The sequence below is a fragment of the Pieris napi genome, chromosome 18 (genome assembly GCF_905475465.1).
Source record: "Pieris napi chromosome 18, ilPieNapi1.2, whole genome shotgun sequence".
Classification (NCBI taxonomy): domain Eukaryota; kingdom Metazoa; phylum Arthropoda; class Insecta; order Lepidoptera; family Pieridae; genus Pieris; species Pieris napi.
In genome coordinates, this window is record NC_062251.1 from 3,683,917 (window position 1) to 3,706,485 (window position 22,569).

The 22,569-nt window shown below is 34.2% G+C and overlaps 1 protein-coding gene across 2 annotated transcripts; it reads left to right on the top strand.

Annotated features, from left to right (window-relative positions):
* Nucleotides 1-440: 440 nt before the first annotated feature.
* On the top strand, nucleotides 441-20,681 carry LOC125058297 (phenoloxidase-activating factor 2-like). Of its 2 annotated transcripts, none has more exons than XM_047662352.1 (9): nucleotides 441-590; nucleotides 10,025-10,187; nucleotides 11,328-11,451; nucleotides 12,663-12,768; nucleotides 14,166-14,275; nucleotides 15,525-15,775; nucleotides 17,036-17,220; nucleotides 18,387-18,551; nucleotides 20,488-20,681. In XM_047662352.1, the coding sequence occupies exons 2-9, from the start codon at nucleotides 10,025-10,027 to the stop codon at nucleotides 20,647-20,649; spliced, it is 1,266 nt and encodes a 421-aa protein (XP_047518308.1). In that variant the 5' UTR covers nucleotides 441-590; the 3' UTR covers nucleotides 20,650-20,681. The 2 variants fall into 2 exon arrangements, with proteins under 2 accessions (XP_047518308.1, XP_047518309.1); XM_047662353.1 differs by having other exon boundaries at nucleotides 15,546-15,775.
* The last annotated feature ends 1,888 nt before the right edge of the window (nucleotides 20,682-22,569 follow it).

Here is a 22,569-nt window from a genome sequence, read left to right on the forward strand (position 1 = left end):
AGACAACATTCGCCGTGTTATTGCCGATATACGGCCACAAATGTTGAAAAAAGTCATCGAAAATTGGACGTCCAGATTGGACTATATCCGAGCCAGCCGTGGCAGTCATATGCCAGAAATCATATTTAAAATGTATTGCCACAAGATTATCTTTCAAATAAAAAAAAAATCATGACAGTCCAATAATCCATCGTTGTTTTATTGCAATTTAAAGTTCTATACCTCTAAAAAAAACACCCATTATTATAGCTGAGTGTGCGGTCTCGCGAAAATTAGTATAGAAAATATATAGTAATATGCCTAGCCATAAAAATATTAATATATATTATAGCTAAGTCTGTGACGGGCTAAAAGGTTGTAGCGCCTTTGAATTATTTGTTTTATTTAGCTAGAAATATTGTAAGAACGCAAAATCAATAAGTTTATTGGCATGTTAATATGCATTATTACAAAATGGATGTTCTTAATGTCACAAATACCAGCCTTGTGCGATGAGGAAAATCTCAAGTTAAAACACAAGTGACCGCGGTTCTGTTTGGACGTAATGTTTGTGTGTTCAAGGTGAATTTAAATCTGTGATTGCGTTGACGGTATGTTTTTTATTATATTATTCATATATATCTTTATTTACACCGTACAAATATTATTTACTGATTTTTAACCAACATATCTATAAATAGATAAAACAAAGTGTTAGTTACACCACTTATAACTCAAGATCGGCTGGACCGATGTTAGTTATCTCTTTTTTGGTAGATTCTTCTCCGCTCCGAATAGCAGAATAAGTAATATCGGATAAGTTATCAAATAAAAATAAATTAAATTAACGAATGCAATAAGTGCCATCTGGTGACAAAAATACGCATATAAAAGAAACCTACCACTTTGTTCTTGCGACGGATAACAAAACAAAAAATGTTGGATATCAGAAAGTGTTTAAACATGCAGTATCGCAATATTGGCGCTAGAGAGAAGAGCTCTAATGTGTAAAACTGTCAATAAAACATTTCATATTTGCAAAAAAAAATTATTACCTTAATGAAATCCTAAAGTTAGTTGAACTAAAGTTAGCACGAAGTTCGCCCGGTCCGCTAATATATAACAATTAAAAATTAATGAACAGAAAATTAAAACAAATTTAAAAAGTTTTTTGCCTGGCAGTGTTTTTTAACGCTTGCATTCCCTCGCTGTTTCGTTACTTAATCCTTGAGCGATCAAGGCACTATACAATCTTCATATCTATAATATAAAAATGAATCGCAAAATGTGTTGGTAAACGCATAACTCAACAACGCCTGGACCAATTTGGCCAATTCTTTTTTTATAAAATTCCTTGAAGTACGAGGATGGTTCTTACGGAGAGAAAAATTAAAAAAATCGAGTAAAAAAAGTCTTAAAACAACACTTTTCTATATTCCCATACATAATATTTGTAATAATACTTAAAAGTCAATTTGAACTTTAATACCATACCATAAAGTTCAAGTGTTAGTGGAGGGGTTCCGGGAAGATAAATTATTATTTTTTGACATGATTTATTTGTTGTCTTATCAACTTTCTTTTTTTTATCTTACTAGCTAGACCGGTGTCCCGAATAGCAGAATAAGTATTTAAAAACAATAAAGAATCGACTGTTAGGCGGTACGATGTTCGCCAGGCCAGCTAGTTATAAATAAAACAAGTATCAAATATTTCATAAGAATCAATTAAAAATTCATAAAAACGTATCTAATTGTTAGTTTTTCATCAAATTAACATCATATAACGTCTATAATAAACTAAAGCATCCAGTTGCACAGTTTAGGTTCCTAAATTCATCTTATCAACATATCTCATACCGTAACAACGATATAACAAATGAAGCTTATTCAGAGTTTGATATCCAGTAGTGGGCTGATCAATTTATAAAAAAAGCGTTGTAAAATATATCTTACCTAATCTTGTTAAGTGAAAAAGAATTTTTAAATAGTTAGTAAAAAACTTATACTTATTTAGTATTATTTTTTGAAAATTTTATATTAATTGTATTTGTCGCAGCCAACTAGAATAATAAGCCGTTTAATTAACAGCCTAGCCTCGCCGTTTAACAAGCGGCCTGAAAGATTAGGTATTGATTAAACAGCAAGGCAAATGACTTGAATCGATTACGTTACATTACTTGCCTATCCTGTTCATTTCAATTTACGAGTAGTTTCAGTTTCGGCCACCGACTCCAAAATGTCAATAAAACGTCGGCAAATAACCAATTTGATCATGTTTTATTTAATTTAAATGAAAAATTGTGTGGAAGTGTGTAGTGACACTAAGAGTAAGCGTCAAAACACTAATAAGTTACATTATAAATATATGAAATAAGGAATTTCTTGTCAGAATTTTCATCTTTTTTATTTCTGTCACATGATCGTACAAATAGGCAGTTTATTAAATGTTGTAAGAAATGCTACGGCTCAATATCTTTGAGGCCGCCAGTTAAACTACGCTGTTTAGTAAAGAGGCTAGGCTGTTGATTGAACGGCAAAATAAGCTAGTTGGCTGCGACACATATAAATATATTTAGAATACACGACATATACAACTAACAATTAACATATACAAATAACTTACTATATAGTAAGTTTTTAGTATTTTATATGCAAAATATGCTCTGTATTTTAATCGAAATCAAAATGGAGGCTATCTTGTATATTCAAACTATCTATTTAGTTTTAGTTCCGTTTGCTTTTAAATATATATTTGTCCAAATAGCTTATTTCGAAATTGATATTTGAGTATAATAGGGTGTGTACCCTGTGTATGTGTTCCACATGTGTATGTGTGTTAAATTCTTGTGCTAACTGAACTTGGGGTTGTCAAGGCATATAATCTGAAACCTGGAGCCTATGATACAAGCGTCGCCAGAGCTTGGGAACTATTAAAGTTAAAATGAAACATTATTCATATTCGCGACTGTACAAAACTAGTTTGCAAATATTTTTTACACTTTTTTCCTGTAGATCGCTATAATGAATTCAATTAACCTACGAAAAGGTCATCCTAAACTCGTTCTTTAAATCTTGATAGAGATTATAAATTCAGCACGCCTTTTAATTTAATCCCATCAGATTTTTAATAAGTTCAAACTAGTAAAGTAAAACGTTTAGATATTATAATATGTAAAACTAGCTGTTCCCTGCCACGCTTCGCTATGGCACATGGTGATTGAATGGTTGAGAAATGAGAAACATAACAATGAAAATATTTCATATAAGTTTAAGTTTGCAATACTTGTGGAAAAAAAAATTTTTTTTTTTAAAAATAGATAAAAACAATCCTCTATGCGGATTATATATAATGCTAAAATGTCATGCTCGATCGGTGCAGAAATTTTTGAGTTTTTGAAGCGTACACAAACCAACATAAAATTTTATTTATGATAGCTGACATTTAGACTAGCTGACCGGGCAAACGTTGTTTTGCCATGTAGGAAACATTTATAGGAAACAATTTTTTAGTTCAATAAAAATAACTATACATATACTAAAATAAAAAATAGGGGTTGATCGTAGAGAGGTGAAAATTAAGGGTTGTATGTATTTTTGTATGCTGTATCATAAAAAAATAAAAACAAAAAAATTGTCAAAAAAATACAAATAAAAATTTTGGGGACACCCCTTATCACTTAGGGATATAAAAGATAGATAGTAGCCAATTCTAAGACCTACTGAATATGCATATAATTAGATGAAAATCGGTCGGAATTGAGGAGTATGGTACCTAATTAACATTGTGACACGAGAATTTTATATATAAGATGAATCATATACATACTATTCGATTTGTCGTGCTTCCAGAAATAAGCGTAAAATGTAGGAATGACATCTAAGACGTTTAATCTGCCTTGCGATTCTGTAACTCACTTTTCGAACTCTCAATACAAACAATAAACTACAAGTTCCCTCCTTATCAGAATGCCAAATCATAAAATTACTGCTTTACGACTGATTTGAGCGCGTCCGCCGCTGTGAAAACCGCTGTGTGAGTTCCAAAAGTGAGTTACAGAATCGCAAGGCTGTAATTAAAGATTTAAGTTGGCACTGTGGTCAAACAGACTGCTTTCACTCAACGAATAAGTATCGCAATACCATATGCTAGCATTACACTGCCACAAGGTCCAAACTTTTTACAAATTTAATTTTCTACGTATATATATCCATTTTTAATAATTATTATTACTACGAAGGTTAAGAGTGTATATATGTGTGTTATGAATTAAATAAATTCTTTGAAATATTATTTTTACGGTAAATATATCCTGTGTCTAAAATATTGACACCAACTTTTGTGTGCAATATTTACTGTATCATAATATATAGTGTAAATCTTATTTTTATTATGATTAAAGCTTTATTAATTAATCCATACAATATTTGTTTAGTTAACATTATAAAAATTAAGGTTAGATTTGTCAGTGTTCTAGTATTTGTCCATACATTAAGATTACTACTGTCGATTTTCTATAAATAAATAAATAACGGTAGCGCTTTTCGCAACCTAGGAATCGAACAAAAAATTAAAATTATGCCGGTAACATCTGATGCGACATGTGCGCTGATCTCTGATGAACCCTGGGAAAAATTAAAGGTGCAACTATGTGAGGAAACCGGCTTGTTTTAGACCCAAAAAGTCGCTGATCACCAATTATAAACAAACAAAGGATCACTAAACGCCCAGACTGGTATTAAGTGCCATAAATCAGTGCCGGATTAGCCATATAGCAAGAGTAGCAAATGCTACGGGCCCCGCGAACTTAGGGGCCCCGCGATCCGATGCCTGTCTGACCGTAATAAAAAAAGTATTAATTTAGATAGTAGCGTCAAATATCTTGCATACCTTTAACGCGAAGCGCTTAGTCTATGCTTCACTTCTACATAAAAATAAACTCGACTTCGTCAAGTATAATCGTAAAAATAAGTACGTATTTATCTTTTTAACGTTAATATTCAAAATTTAATTAAAATCGATATACATATTTAGACTAGCATGTTATTTGTACCCTTCAGATTTTTATATAATATCGATTATAAGTATTTCGAGAAAACAGGCGAACTATTTAAATCCTAAAGCCTAACCAAGGGCCCCTAGGCAGAATTTGCTACAGGCCCCGCTCTTGCTTTATCCGGCACTGCCATAAATATCGTTTGATCTGTGTGGAACTAAAAAAACAAATATAACATGTAATAAAAATAGCGAAGGTTATTGCCAAGTCCGGTTGACCAGACGAGGTTACGCTCGGTTAGGTGTGCTACACATATGTAGCATAAATAAAACGTTGCGTAATTTACAAGCTTTAATATTTGAATTTGACGACTCATTGGTCTAGTGGTTAGTACCCCTGACTGCGAAGCTGAGACGAACATCGATGTGATGAGCATTTGGTGTTGTGCTTAGGTCTTGGGTGTTTAAATATGTATTTATATGTCTATATATCTATAATATGTATGTATATCCGTTGCCTAGTACCCATAACACAAGCTTCACCAGCTTAGCATGGGACTCGGTCAATTGGTGTGATTTGTCTTTAAAAAAAAAAATAATAATAATTACACGTTTGCATTTATATTCATTAAAGTTCTGAAATTTCTTATTCTATTTACGATCCAAAATGTCTTGAAAGATTAGAATTTTTCAAGAGCAGAAGTTGATCCGACAGATCAGGCGGAAAATAATAATTGGCTCAAATATAAGAGACTCTTGGGCCGTGGGGTTCAAGTGCGCAGGCGCAAATTAAAGACTTATGTTGGCGACTGATAATATCGATGACCCCAAAGCTGGTGCTTTCCTCAACGATTAAGTATCGCAATATAGACATAGACATAACATTTATTACTAACCAAACACACACACAGAAACACACAAAATAATATTAATAAAAATAAAGTGTGTAATGCATGTGTGTTGTGTTTTATAATTGGCCCTGGCTCAGCATTATGCTGAGGAGCAGACTGTTCCACAGCTCTGGTTATTCTGCCAGAGACCAGACCAGCTAGTTTGCACCGCAGTCGCAATTTTTTTTTAATAATAATAATACTTAGTTGAAAAAATAATAATATAAGTATTGTGTAAAAGTATATTGTAAATAAAAATAAGAATAATTGTTAAGAAATAGATAAATAAATATTTTTGGGCGGATTAAAAACTAGATTACGTGGTTTTTTTGTTGAGTAATTAGATGTTATTTATACTACGAAAATTTGATTTTAGTTCAAATTTATTTATTTGAAATAAAATCAAAAATTTACAAAAATAAAAAACGGGTTACAAAAGTTATAAGGCAACGGGCGGCCTTATCGCTAACAAGCGATTTCTTCCAGGCAACCCTAATGTGGAACAATGAAAAAGAAACACCTACAGAGGGTATAATAGTACAAGTAATGCAAAAATTATTAACAAAAAAAAAAAATCAAAATAACATTTAATATGAAATTTGTCGATGACATTTCAATGGAATATAGACAAATAAACAATGATAACTTAATTAAACTGAGTTTAAATTATAATTTGTTGACAAATATACAATTATCTAAAAGATCGTTAACCTTATGATACTGGAAGTTCATGTTTGATAACTTTACAATCATTGGTAGTTTTTAGTTCAAACGTTTTAAATAAAATTTCATTGTATTGTTGTATTCATCAGTGACGTAACATCATCTGGGGCCCGTGGCAAATTCTTTTGATGGGGCCCTATCAGTAAAAGTCACGTACTCAGTCTAATTTTAACTTGGAGATTTTCAGGCCTCCTCTCGTAGGCGAGAGGGAATGGTCTGTAGTGCCCACGCTAGCCCAATTCGTATTGGAGACTTCACATTCATCCATAGAACATAAAATCTCTTGGGTTGGGGGCCCGTGGCCCAGCCCTGCCACCCTATTGTTACTTTTGTTTATTCATATAGGTAACACAATGTACACTTATGAACGTCAAAAAAGAAATATACATTAAATTCTTCTAATTTTACATTTACTGCCAGTTCTCAAATCAAGGGCGTAGAACGGAAGAGACGAACTGGTAATAAACTCTCCGCCATCATCAAAATAATAGTAATTCTTATAACAAATCGACATGCACTCCAACTAAAGCACTCTTTCGACTCTTTCAAATCGTATTTACGCTGTGATGGAAAGAGATGTAAACAGTCTATAATGCTCGACTCTCAATTTTATCTTAGAAGCTGGTATATCGCCAGTAACTTTGGGTTCTATCGGTTTAAAAAAAACAAAAATCGCAAAGCAAAATTACCATCAAGACCTTGCTATGACCTTATCTAAAGAGTCATAGAAAACCGCATCAATCAAACAAATATCAGCTTATTTGAAGGATTTCGAAGTCAGAAGGCCACAACAATTCGCTGTAAATGTTAGGGAATGTCCCGGTGAAGGTTAAAGGTAAAAAACTAATGATAAAGTTACTCAGTAGGAAAATTTTAATGATAGTAATGACGTAACGAATCATATTGTTAGTGTTTACATAATATTTGCCTTGAACCATGTGTCAATAATCAGAAACATCATCATCGACGACTCATTGGTCTAGTGGTTAGTACCCCTGACTGCCATGGGTCCCGGGTTCGATCCCCGGCTGAGACGAACATCGATGTGATGAGCATTTGGTGTTGTGGTAAGGTCTTGGGTGTTTAAATATGTATTTATATGTATGTATGTATATCCGTTGCCTAGTACCCATAACACAAGCTTCACCAGCTTAGCATGGGACAAGGTCAATTGGTGTGAATTGTCTTTAAAAAAAAAAGCCAATATATGGATATAGTAGTAGTATGTGGATATAGTCGTGTGCCAAAAATATTGATTTAAATATACGGAAGTAATAGTTTGCGTTAAGTCTGGACTATGGATGATCGATGTCATAATCGAAACATCGATGTTGGATAAAATCCTTGAAAATAAAAGAGGAGTTGTTCGGATTAATACCTGCAGCTGAGTTTCATCATCGGACGTCGAGGCAGAATACGAGATTCCACCCGTATCACCTCGAGGTCCGCCGTTCCACAACTGAGCGTTTTTCAAGGCAGTTGCTGCGCACCGCCACTTTGTGGAATCAGCTGCCCACTGAAGTATTTCCGAACCAATTCGACTTAGGGTCCTTCAAGAAAAGAGCGTACCAATTCTTAAAAGGCCGGCAACGCACTCGCGAGCCCTCTGGTATTGAGAGTGTCCATGGGTGGCGGTATCACTTAACATCAGATGAGCCTCCTGCCCGTTTGTGACCCCGTTCTATAAAAAAAAATCGATGATTTTTGCATTAATAATTGAAAAAGAAATAAAACACAGTGAAATGGTTCGAAATTAATTAAGAAACAGAACAAATTATTACATATTCCGATATTTTTTATCAACTGACCGAATGAAAAGTAATTTTGATAAAGAAGAACCTTTTAATCTATTTCTTTGTTGATAAAGAATAGTGAGGAAGTGTAAGAGAACGAGCGATCGAGACCACGAAGGAAACGACCAGCCCTGCGATTCTGTAATGAGTTACAGAATCGCATCTAATAAACAATAAACTACAAGCTGCCACCTTTTCAGAATCATAAAATAAAATAAAATAAAAATCACTTTATTTGACGAAAAACATTTGGTACTTACATTCTAAAGGTTATAAACATACAATATGCAACGAACATGCAACGAAGCGTTGTTTTTCACTATTAATTTTGGTCAACCTCGTACGCAAAATAATTCTATGTGCACTAGCGATTAAACTAGGCCTAGCCTGTATCTTAAACGCTAGTTCCTTCCAGAGTCTTTAACAATTTAGTTTGTCATTAAATATTTATGCGGGTTATATTTTTATCATAAAATGACTGCTTCACGACTGATTTTAGAGCGACCGCCGATGCGAAAACCGCTGTGTGAGTTCGAAAAGTGAGTTACAGAATCGCAGGGCTGGGCGCAAAGAATGAATACGCGTTCAAAATTTTAATAAACCTGATTTGTGGATGCGCTCACAGAATACATAATTTGTTTCGTAAGTTGCATGAGTTGTAAGGTCACTTATAAACACTATCTTTTGTATCCGATGACCGAGGTAAATCGCGCAAATACATATAATTGATTAAAACAATTTAGTTGAGCTAAAATTTAAACAAACGCCGTTTTCTTGCAAAAATTCTATTTTTCATAATGGACATTTAAATAAATAAAATAAAAATAGCCTTTATTCGAGTACACTATAACAACAGTGAGTCCATGTTTTAAGTTTTACACTAGTACTCGACCTCCGACGGAGTGTAGGCCTCCAGATTCTTCCATTTGTTGCGACAATTTTCCAGTTTTTTCCCGCTATCCCTTTTATTTCATCTTCCCAAGTCGTTGGTGGGCATCCTCTCTTTCTTCTTCCCAATGGGCCCTTCCAAGTAAGGGTCTTTTTGACCCATCTGCCATTTAATGCGGCCAATGTGACCGGCCCATTTCCATTTTAGCCTTTTTGTAGATATATGTAACTTTTTTACACGCTTTATATTAGCTTCACCTGTATGTATGTATGTAACCGACTCCTTCGGACTCGATTTTGAGCCACTTTCAACGGACAGATTTAATTCAAACTTTGCGCACCTGTCAAAGATCGATGACAATGCAATAATCCGAAAAAAAAATGAAAAAAATATAACTAAAAAATCAAAAATAAATAATAGTTAAAAAAAAATAAAAAACACGCTTTTAACTCACAGATTTAATTCAAACTTTGCGCACCTGTCAAAGATCGATGACAATGCAATAATCCGAAAAAAAATAAAAAATATAAAAAATAAATAATAGTTTAAAAAAACTAAAAAACACGCTTTCAAAGCACATCAGTTTGATGTTTTTTTTATTTATTTTTTAAACTATTATTTATTTACTTTGTCTTTTTGTTTCAATTGAAGAATCGAGCGCTCCTTTTTGCATACTCCTATCATGCCATTGGATTAGCCTAAAATGTATAAAATACTTCCGCGAAGGTATTAATATATGGTCTATTCAATTTCAGATGAACAAATTACTAGTACTTATCGCTGTCCTGTCCCTGGCACATTGCCAGGACAGTAAGTCTGGAGACTTGGATGCGGTCATCAAGCAAATATTCGGCGAGCCCACTGCCGGTCCAACCCCGAACACGCCGTCAACCATTGTACCACCCGTGACCCAACCAGGTAAGCAAGGGCATAAGTACCTTAAATTCCCCAGCCCTCTGCTATATTGCCAATGACCAGGACCGGAGGTGGTAGGGGGGAGGAGGATTCCACGATAGAGACTTTGGAAAAAATGTTTTAAATTCCGACTAGTATATTAGTAAACAAAGTTACGTTAAGTTACAAACATTGGTAAGTCGAAAGGCCGGCAACGCATTTGCGAGCCTTCTAGCGATGGACGGAGGTATCATATCATCAGGTGAGCCTCCTACCCGTTTGCCTCCAATTACATTAAAATAAAACTTTTATTTTGATATATTTTTGTATGTTTGTTAAATACTAAAAGAATACTTGGTTTTGGAATCAATTATTGATTGAAAAGCTATACTGTTTTTTTTTTAAATTTACTTGGAAAATAATTTGGGCTCCACTCCTTTGTTGCCTCCAGACCTCTAACGGCTGATTTCTATATTTAATTGGGTCTTCCCTGGAAGATACGACCTCCAACTGTCCAAAGTTAGAATGTACCCCTCCCTCAAAGGCCGGCAACGTAACCTCTAAAAACACATAAGTAATGATAACATTTTGTTTTTAAAGGTTTACTACACCTGGAATTAAAAGGCAATGATGCCAGCTAATCAATAAAATAAAGTAATTAAAGTTAAGTCGATATATTGTTCGTGACATTGAAATATTTGTTATTTTTGTATTAGGTCACTTAATAGTAAATATTCAGATTTACCTTTTTGTTGGTAAAACATAAAAAATACGTTGGTTTTTTTTTTTGTATAAGTCAAATTTGTCCCTTTTTCGGTGAAGAACTTTTTTTTGTAGCAACACTTATGAGATGTGAGAATTCTACGGAATTAAAAATCAGGGGGGCCTAGCCTAGCGGTCTTATTAAGTAGCAGCTAGGTGAGGGGTACCGGGTTCGATTCCCGGTTCGAGAGCAAGTTTTAATTTAATTTAAATTTGTTCTCGGCCTTTGGGAGGGTTGTGCGGTACCGGGCGAGTGCCTAAACCGTACATGGAGGACACGGTCGAATTTCTAAAGACAAGCACGAATTATAAAAAATCCTATACTTGACGCTGCCTAACGCACAAATCGTGCCAGAGCCATAAAAAAAAATCAGAGTATAGATGTTTTCTTGTCAATTGCAGCTGCGACCGACAAACCCGTGTCATGTAAGATGGACGATTCATCACCAGGCGAGTGTGTCCGTTATTACCTGTGTAATGCGAACAATTCTGTGATTACTGACGGAGTGGGCATCATTGATATCCGGTAAGTTTTTTAGGTCAGGGCCTCAGATTTCTGTATCTGTTTGATGATCATTTGTTTATCTAATAGACAAGTTGGTGATCAACCTTCTGTGCCTGACGTACGACGTTTTTTGGGTCTAAGGCAAGCCGGTTTCCTCACGATGTTTTCCTTCACCGTTCGAGCGAATGTTAAATACGCACATAGAAAGTCCATTGGTGCACAGTCGGGGATCGAACCTACGACCTCAGGGATGAGAGACACGCTCAACCCACCAGCCAACACTGCTATATAGTTTTTTTTACTTCCCATTTGTTAAAAGCCCAAACTACAACTACTACTTGAAAGGCCGGCAACGCACTCGCGAGCCCTCTGGCATTGAGAGTGTCCATGGGCGGCGGTATCACTTAACATCAGGTGAGCCTCCTGCCCGTTTGCCCCCTATTCTATAAAAAAAAAAACTTAAAGTGCGCCGTGAATTCGCGCTTTCCATGTATCTGATAAAGTTGTTAAACATGAAAATGTTTATTATGGAACATAAGATACAGGAGAAATAATAATTTAATTGAATAAATTATTATTTAATTTAAAATAATGATTTCTATACGAGAAAACCAGTTCCAATGTGATAAAAAAAATAAAAAAATAAACTTTTTTCTTTATTTTCATTACAAATCGTCGAAATTTTCATTTTCATTTTCAGGTCCCATTCATTTTTTCGCTATAATGCATAGGAAAAAAGTTACAGGGCTTTAAAAAACTAAAATTATAAAAAGTCAAAACAGTGCGTTTAAATTTTTCTATTAAATAAAACAACATTCTTTTTTATTACCTGATTAGTAAATTTATTTTAATTTTCGTTTTTCCTTTTTTGTAGAGAATTTAATTTCCTACAAGAAATCAAAAAGAGAAATTTGAAAAAAAAAATTTTTCGACGATTTACAATGAAAAAAAGAAAAAGTTTTTTTTTTCAATGCATTTTAAATGGGAAAGGGGACCCTCCCATGCGCCAGCTCAATTTTCAAGATATCAAGCTCATTTTTAGGAGGTTTTTTGTCTAACAAAGAAGCTTTTTAGATATATAAGATTAGATAAAAAAAATATTTTGAATCAGTCTAGTGTACATAAGTATACACACGTTTTTTTAATGTGCGTGAATTCGCAAAACACGCAAAAAAACCGTCATCTTAATCTGTCGGTTGTCTTCACCAATAGCAATGACTGTATATTTCCAGAGTCCAAGACGGTCCATGTCCATCATACCTTGACGTGTGCTGTTCATTGCCCGACACCAGGAAACCCGAAGACCCAATAACCCCGGCACCACCCGTTGACCCACCGGTAACGTATAACTCATTGAAAAACAATTAAGTACTGCCCTGCGATTCTGTAACTCACTTTTCGAACTCACACAGCGGTTTTCGCATCGGCGGTCGCTCTCAAATGAGTCGTGAAGCAGTTATTTTATGATTTGGCATTCTGAAAAGGTGCGAGCTTGTAGATTATTGTTTATTAGAATGCCAAATCATAAAATGACTGCTTCACGACTGATTTGAGAGCGACCGCCGATGCGAAAACCGCTGCGTGAGTTCGAAAAGTGAGTTACAGAATCGCAGGGCTGCGGTCTGACTACGCTACGCTGATGCTACGTTCTTGACATTCGGGGCTCATACTTAGTGCTGTGTCTTTGAAACTTGCTCAAAGAATCACTTGCGCAAAGAATATTGCAACATGGGTACAGTCTATCAATGGAGATGAGCTGTCGTCAGAACTAGGTGTTTATTATGTCAAATGAAATAATTTATTCATATAGGTAACACAATGTACACTTATGAACGTCAAAAAAGAAATACATATTAAATGCTTCTAATTTTACATTTACTGCCAGTCAAATCAAGGGCGTAGATCGGAAGAGAAGAACTGGCAATAAACTATCCGCCACTCTTTTTAATCGCCAAGTTTTTTGTTTTACACAATGATTGTAAGGAGCTGCAATTACACCAAGTTCCACATGACATCTTAAGTAATTAATAGTTAATTAATATAATATAACAATAATATGTAATCAAGTAAAATATCCGCATCATGTTAAACACATGAAACAGAATGCACATTAATATATGTATTTATTACCAGTTTGTTACGTTTACAGAAAAACAAATAACATAATACATAAAAATTATAAGGGATGTAACGCGCGGCCTTATCGCTAACAAGCGATCTCTTCCAGGCAACCCTAGTGAAGAAAAACTAAAAAAGAAATATGATGAGTACAGTGCAAGAAGTGGATAGCAAAATATTATTTAAAAAATGATAGAATCTCCAAACTTAATCTAAAACGCACCCACTAAAAATGGGTGTCTATGGGCTGCGCAGACTGCCCTTTTTGGTCGTCCCGCAAGCTCGTTTGCCCCCCTATTTTATAAAAAAAAAAACAATACTAGGAGTCCATAGCGGACAAACAACGTGACGCGTAATTTATATATATTAAGATAGTATGTGAGAAAGAAAATCGTTTTCGGATAAGAGGTCAATTGTGTTAATTTTCCAAAACTATTCATAATTATAGTTTGACAATAATCTTGATACCTAATATGGTATAATTAAAATATATAAATTTTGTGAATAAATGAAATGACGTAAGAATAAGAAGTACATATTTACTTCGTATGAAGACGGTTCTTTTACCGTACAGACTATATTTTGTAAGGTTTTAATTAAATTGAATATTCTTATAGCGTGAAGGTTGCGGTTGGCGTAATCCAGATGGCGTTGGATTCCGAATCACAGGTGACAAAGATGGCGAGGCGAAGTTCGGGGAATTCCCATGGATGGTTGCCATCCTCAAGTAAGAATATTTCCCTATTTTCGGGGAGATTTTGCACTTTGCACGGGCATGTTTGCATGGGAATGTAGTAGTGAACGTTAGAAATAATAGGTTTCATACTATTGACAATGCTAGTTATTTATTTATAAATATATAAAAACATAATATACTGGATCAAGTATTCAATTATAGTTAATTTCTTTGGGTATTTCGTTAGTTTAAGTTCTTCATTTTCATCTTTCTATTCTTGCCCTAGGATTCTAGCTGTTAGATCATATAAATATTGTGCGCTGACAAGAATTCATTACTTTTAATAAATGTCCAGTAAAATACATACATACATAGGATACAAACAATATAGTGTTTTCTTTTCAATAAAATGAAAATAAATCAGTGGCGCTACAATCTTTTTAAGTCTGGGCCTCAATTTCTGTATCTGTTTCATGATTGTCAATCTAATAGGCAAGTAGGTGATCAGCCTCCATTGCCTGACACACGCCGTCGACTTTTAGGGTCTGGGCCAGCCGGTTTCCTCATGTTTTTGCCCTTGGAGCGAATGCTAAATGCGCACATAGAATGAAAGTCCATTGGTGCACAGCCGGGGATCGAACCTATGACCTCAGGGATGAGAGTCACACGCTAATACCACTAGGCCAACACAGCTCGTATTAGTTAGAAATCACGAATATGCAGCAGTTTATACAATTTGGGCATTCTAATTCAAGGGCTGAGAATGTCATCTTAAGTCTTTGATAAGACTTTTATTTTTTTTATTTCTACAATTTTTGTTTAATTTACACACAAATATACAGTATTTACTGTATTCTTAAACTCCATAGTAATAATAATAATTAAAAATTAGATAATTTAAAACAAATTTAAAAAGTTTGGTCCCTGTCTATGGCAGTGTACCTTTAATGTTGGCATTCTTCGCTATATTGCGATATTTATTCGTTGAGCGAGGAAAGCACCAGCTCAGCCTTGCGATTCTGTAACTCACTTTTCGAATTCACACAGCGGTTTTCGCATCGGCGGTTGCTCTCAAATCAGTCGTGAAGCAGTCATTTTATGATTTGGCATTCAGAAAAGGTGGGAGCTTATAGTTTATTGTTTATTAGAATGCAAAATCATAAAATGACTAACAGGCGCCAAGTAAATCTTTTATCTTTTCTCTTTTAAGTTGAATTAAGTTTTAATGATCAAAATAAATAGCATGACGACATGCATCGTTGCCACCAATTCCAAGAGCACTACATAATCTTACACCCAGCTCTGAATATATTGATCCTAGGATCGAGCCAGTGAATGCAGAGGATCCAGAAGGAAGAAAGCTGAACGTCTACGTTGGGGGAGGTTCCCTCATCCATCCAGGTGTCGTTATGACAGCAGCGCACTATGTAGCCGCCTCAAGAGCATTTAGAGTGAGAGCTGGGGAATGGGATACCCAGACCACGAAGGAGATTTACCCTTACCAAGACAGAGATGTCTCTGAAATCGTTATTCACAAGGACTTTAATAAGAGTGAGTCTAATGTTATTTATATAGGAGTCTAATGTTAGTTATATTCAAGGAAATTAATATACTTCCACTCGCAATATATTTATGAAAATATTATGTATGTTTACAAATAATAAATATAGTTTAAAAAAACTAAAAAACACGCTTTTAGTTTGATGTGCACGCTTTAAAAGCGTGTTTTTTAGTTTTTTTTAAACTATATTTATTTTTCACTTTTTAGTTTGATGTGCTTTAAAAGCGTGTTTTTTAGTTTTTTTTAACTATATTTATTTAGTTTATTTTTCTATATAAAGCGTGTGTTCTAGTTTTTTTAAACTATTATTTATTTTTTAGTTAAATTTTTTTATTTTATTTTTTGGATTATTGCATTGTCGTCGATCTTTGACAGGTGCGCAAAGTTTGAATTAAATCTGTCCGTTAAAAGTGGGTCAAAATCGATTCCGAAGGAGTCGGTTACATACATACATACATACAGGTGAAGCTAATATAAAGCGTGTAAAATAGTGATAAGTTTACTAGAATAGAACATACGCACAATGTTAATACTCTGAACAAACGCAGGCTGCAATTTCCCCGTACTAGACTATCTATAGTTAGTAATTCTTTTTTGGGAAAAGAGATACTCTTTTTTAATAAAATCCTAGAGGCTCTTCTATAACTGCCTTTTAATAAATGTATTAAAGAAAAGCTGTGTAAAAAGGCTTACTATAAAGTTAACGATTATCTAGTTGATAAAAGGGCCTGGGACTAGTGCTAGACAGGCTACTTCTAATTAATTTGCGATATTTGTTTTAAAATAAGTGTTGTTTGATGATTTGCTATTTTAAAAAAGTAACGAGAATTTTTACGCCAGCTTTTTCTCTCGACCTACACCCTCTGTCTTCTTTGACGATGAGTAGGGATGTCTACCGATTCAAATTTAATAAGTGATACCTGTATGTTATGTTCCATATTCCCCATGGGGCCTTTTTTTCTTTTTTCGTGGGAAAATGCGTCACGCATCCTGAGGCACGGTTGCATCTTAATAAAAGGGTTATGTGGGACTCGCTGCTGTGCATACCCACTAAAACCCCACGACGCCACCAACAATCGCCCGAGGCAGGACACGGTAACAGCATAGCACCACGCGATCAGCATTTGAAATCACGGACCTCTATGGCCACGAATGTGGAATAGACCTTGGCCTAGCAAGGATCATTCACATCAGCCAATTTACTCCGTGGGGCAAGCTTAACACATTTTAAAATAAATAACTATTTTCAGACAATCTCTTCTACGACATTGCTCTTCTATTCCTCTCATCTCCTATGGAGTATGCACTGAACGTTGGCATCGTGTGCCTACCACCACCAAAAGAACGTACACCAGCGGGAGCTCAATGCCTAGCGTCTGGGTGGGGAAAGGACAAATTCGGTAAAGAGGGGCGCTACCAAGTTATTTTGAAAAAGGTAAAAAAAAGTCAAAATCATTTATTTATATAATAAATGATTTTGACTACTAACATAATGTACACTTATGAACGTCAAAAAAAAGAAATGTATATAGGCCGATTTACATTATCTTAGTGTTTAGGAGAGTGCTTTAGGATAGTACTTTAGTTGAAACATGTAAACGCTACGCTAAAGAACTTGCCTTTCAAGTTGTACTAAAGCACTCTCCTAAACACTAAGATAATGTAAATCGGCCATATGAATTGCTTTTTAGCATTTAGTGCCAGTTCTCAAATCAAGGGCGAGAACGCAAGAGAAGAACTGGCAATGAACTCTGCGTCACTCTTTTTTAATCACCATGGTTTTTTTACACAACGTTTGTAAGGAGCTGCAACCATTACACCGTGTTCCACATGACATCTTAAGTAATTAATAATAAACATAAATTAAAAACAAAGACTTGTCCTCTATCAGCAGGAGGCATGGTGAAATAAGAGCACGCACTTACATTCTAGTGGGAACAACACGCAAAACATAGTCGAAATAACTAACATCGCATACACGAATTCAAGTACGACCAGTCACCACAAGTAGCACCCGTTCACGAGTATGACGCATGGCCAGCCATCGGCCTCCTCGCCATATTTTAGGGAGAGAGACAACCCTATAAAGTTACCAGCATCATCATGTAGCCTTCTGCCAATGTTGTACCCAGGTTCTTATTTAATGAAGAAAATGGATTGTGTGGTTTTATGAAACCACGGTAAAAGTGAAACTTTTTTTAACATTATAGACATTTAATTAAAAAATTTTGGAATAATATTCCATTTAGGGTATAAAAATCGCTTTATCAATCTTAATTTTATACTTGGAAAATCTGAATGATACTGGGAAATAATAAAAGTAGACTAAGTCTCCAACTAATATTTATATTGAACTCTGTGTCTTAGAGAGTACGATACAAAATACTTAACAATTATTTAGATTATATACAATAATTAAATAATAGTCTATACTTGGTACTGCGAACTATAGGCGCCGCCATATTGGCCTTGGCGGCTATGACGAGCGCCTTTCACTTTATCCCTACTCCGCGGCCGACCGTCACGCGACATGCAACACACAGACGAAAAAGTTTGAGACGATGTAATAAAAGTTTCACTTTAAAAATACAATTTTCACAGGTGGAAGTTCCAGTGGTAGATAGGCGTCAATGTCAAACTGCGCTACGTAATACGCGTCTCGGTCATTTCTTTGAGCTTCACTCATCCTTCATGTGTGCTGGTGGATCGAATGGACAGGATACTTGTAAGGGAGACGGAGGATCGCCACTCGTTTGCCCTGTACCGGTAAGGCAACGTTTATTAATTTCAATTATAAATAGTTACATTGTTAAGGGCTTTTGTATGTAATTTTTTTTAGCTACGGCATATAACTTGTCTGTGGTCTTCTTGCGCTTATGGTGCGATTAATACGTTACATTGATAGTCTATAATCTATATTATAATTCTACTTATCTATGGCCGTACGCAATTGGCGCGTTCTTTTATATGTAATTTTTTGTATCTACGGCATGTGACTTATCTTTGGTCTTCTTGCGCTTATAGCGCAATTAATACGTTACATTGATAGTCTATAATCTATATTATAATTCTACTTATCTATGGCCGTACGCAATTGGCGCGTTCTTTTATATGTAATTTTTTGTATCTACGGCATGTGACTTATCTTTGGTCTTCTCGCGCTTATGGTGCGATTAATACGTTACATTGATAGTCTATAATTATAATTCTACTTATCTATGGCCGTACGCAATTGGCGCGTTCTTTTATATGTAATTTTTTGTATCTACGGCATGTGACTTATCTTTGGTCTTCTCGCGCTTATGGTGCGATTAATACGTTACATTGATAGTCTATATTATAATTCTACTTATCTATGGCCGTACGCAATTGCCGCGTTCTTTTATGTGTAATTTTTTGTATCTACGGCATGTGACTTATCTGTGGACTTCTTGCGCTTATGGCGCTATTATGCGTTTTCCAATTACAGCACTAGAGCGCATTATGCGGCATAATGCTCAACGTCGAGTGTTCCAACTACAGCAACGCTTCGCACAATTGAGCACTCTCAAAACGAATGCTCTTCCGAGCTTCTCGCAAACAATACCAACACAGTGACAGAAAATAGACCAGTATTTTTCTTTAAGTTGGCATTTATCGAAATTTTCGTTAGTAAATATTATTTATTGTTGAAAAATTTGTAAGGCTTTCGTTTCGTCGTAGATTTTGAAAATAATTAAAGTTATTTCAAACTGCTAAAAAAAAAAATATTAGTATGGATGATAAATAGTTACTTTTTTATATTCCACATTTAAAATATGAATACAATTTTATTTTAAAATTCGGATCTGTAAACAAATTTATTTTACAGGATTATACTTAAGAAAAAATTGCAATGGTTTTGAAAAAGTATATAATTTTTTTAGAAGTCATTAAAAAATATTACTCAAAACGTAAATGATGTAAACTTCTTACATGAAACTAAATATTTTACTGTTAATTTAGCTTGTTAAAACCTTATATTCTTTAAAGGTTTTCTATTATTTCAATAAAAAAAATGTTAATGAAATAATTTGATGATTAAAATAAGCGTAAAAAGTTTTCAACCAATTATTATTGTTTACCACATTATTTATACATTAATGAGGTTGCTAACTCAATTCATACAAATTCAACATTTTTTTTACAACACTGACTTAGCGCACTCTACTGATGCATTTGAAAACTAATTCACGTTCCAATTAAGCTTCAGCATTATGCGGCATTGTGCGGCACTGAGTCGCAAAATGCTCTGTAATTGGAAAACGCACATTTAATACGTTACATTGATAGTCTATTACCTATATTATAATTCTACTTATCTGTGGCCGCAAACAGTTGGCGCGTTTTGTGTTATTTTGACACTTCATTCTAGCATCTTTGTCCAATTTATGACAAAGTAAAAGTTTATTAGTGGATTAATGTACCTATATATTCACCATAAAAGAACTTATAATTCGTATTGTAGCACTATATTTCAGAAAGAAAACAGACATAGTACAAACTTTGGTCAAATTGGCATTTGTTTTCTTTGTTGTTGTCTGGAATCTATCCTCTAATTAATTCTGAATTGTCAACTGCAATATTAGCAACTAAATATCCCGATTGCGTGACCCTGGCAGAACTGTTCACAACTAGCTGTTTACTATTCAGATTTTTAAAGACTGCACTTTATTTATTCCAGTACGAGAAAGACCGATACATGCAGAGCGGTATAGTCGCGTGGGGCATTGGATGTGGTCAGGATGGAACTCCAGGTGTCTATGTGGATGTGGCCAACCTTCGCAACTGGATCGACGACAAAATGGCCGGCAAGGGCATCGACCCCAAGATATATACGTATTAAGATTAAATAAATAAACTTTTATATTATTTTTACACCACGCTCTTTCTTTTGAATGCCAATCTCAACAGATACCTACTATTGATCAACATTTTAAATAGATATAATATGATAAATGGATATGGAGTAACTTATTAATTCAATAATAAAGTAAAAACTATATAAAAGCAGGCTTACGCCCGAACCAAATAATTGATCCATAATCTCAGATTGAAAATAATCTGAGATCAGACCGAGACAGTGGATCTGCATCCCAATAACCAAACAATCCATTTTTCCAAATAAAGTAAATAAAACCGTAAAAATAACATTAAAAATTAAAATATACATGTGTATGTTTAAAACATAACAAACCGTTTTTTTTAATTATTTAAAAACTGGTGTGAGTTAAAATCTGTTAAAATAATTAACTGTTGGAATCGAGCTTTCGTCAACTGTCATTTTCATACAAAGGTCTATCCACAGACACCGATACGACCTCCCATGGATAGTTTGTATCGACAGATGGCTATTAGAATCCGTCGATGGGTTTTGGCACACATTTTACAACATTTGGATTAAGATTACTATCTACTCAGATGGTCAAAAATGGACTGAGATAGGTTCGGGCGTTGGAAGGTTTGTTCTTATAGATTGATAATAAAATAAAGTAAACTCGAATCGCCACCATAAAACAGCTCCAATTTACGTACCCCACGTAATGTTAAGGTATGTTTCATAACCTTTGAACTAAGTAACAATAGGTCTTTGTGAAAAAGCATTGCTAAATTTCTTTGATAAAATAATTAAAACTCCTTTATTTGTTTAAAAGGTACTTACAAGGGTTATTATGGTCATTCAAAATTCTATTTCTTTTTACTTGTAGATTGTCTTATTCCCATCTCGCTCGCGCACTCTATAATCACACTGACAACTTTGTGTCACGGTGCGCGCGCATCGTAAAATTTCACTCTCATCAATTTTTCATAACGCGCCTAAAGAAGTATAACTTCAAAAACTGATTTATATGCATGATGAAAATAATACGCCTCCAAGCATCTACAAGTCTTATAAATTACAATCTATTTAAAATACGTGACAATTTCGGTGAACATAAACTTTACAAAAAATAATTAAAATATGAAAATATAAATAACAAATACAAATTTTAGTTTTTACTAGTTATTAAAGAATACTTATTCGATTAAAACTGCTTTTTTATTGGCCTACTACCGAAAGTTCCGGTAGTGCCGGTATTTTAAGAATGTTTCGGTAGTTTCTTTATTTTGCTTTTTTTTTTTTAATTTTATGGCCTGGTAACGAGACCTTTAAGTCTTTATTTTGTTTTTATGTGTCAAAGACAATACATAAATATATAGAGGAAGCTAGATCGTTGTTAGTAATGAAATGAATTTCCGTTTATTGGAAGTATTTTACCATTTTAAACAAATAGGTAATAATATATGTAAGGAAAACATAGGAAAACATAATATATTTTCCTATACAAACTCTTTTTATATTTTATTTTTCTTCTTTGCCGTCTGATCGACGATGTTTAATTTATCACTTGACATAATATATGTAAGATGTTTTAATTTTTTCTTTATATTATTTTACTTTATAAAACCTAGAATATAGGCTTTAAATGTTGTTTCTTTTGTATTCACAGAGAAACGCAGTTGCGCCTTATTTATTCCCAGTACTCGTATAAGCGATTGATACTATTATATATATACTACCTATTAAATAATCTACCTATAGTTAAAGATAAAAAAACTAATTACCTTATGCAATTTACTTCCATAGCTAAACACACAAATATACAGTACATACTTACAATATTCTTAACCTAAATAGTAATAATATTGATAGATAAAAAATTAAAACAAATCGAAAAAGTTTGGTCCCTACGGCAGTGTACCTTTAATGCTGGCATTCCTCGCT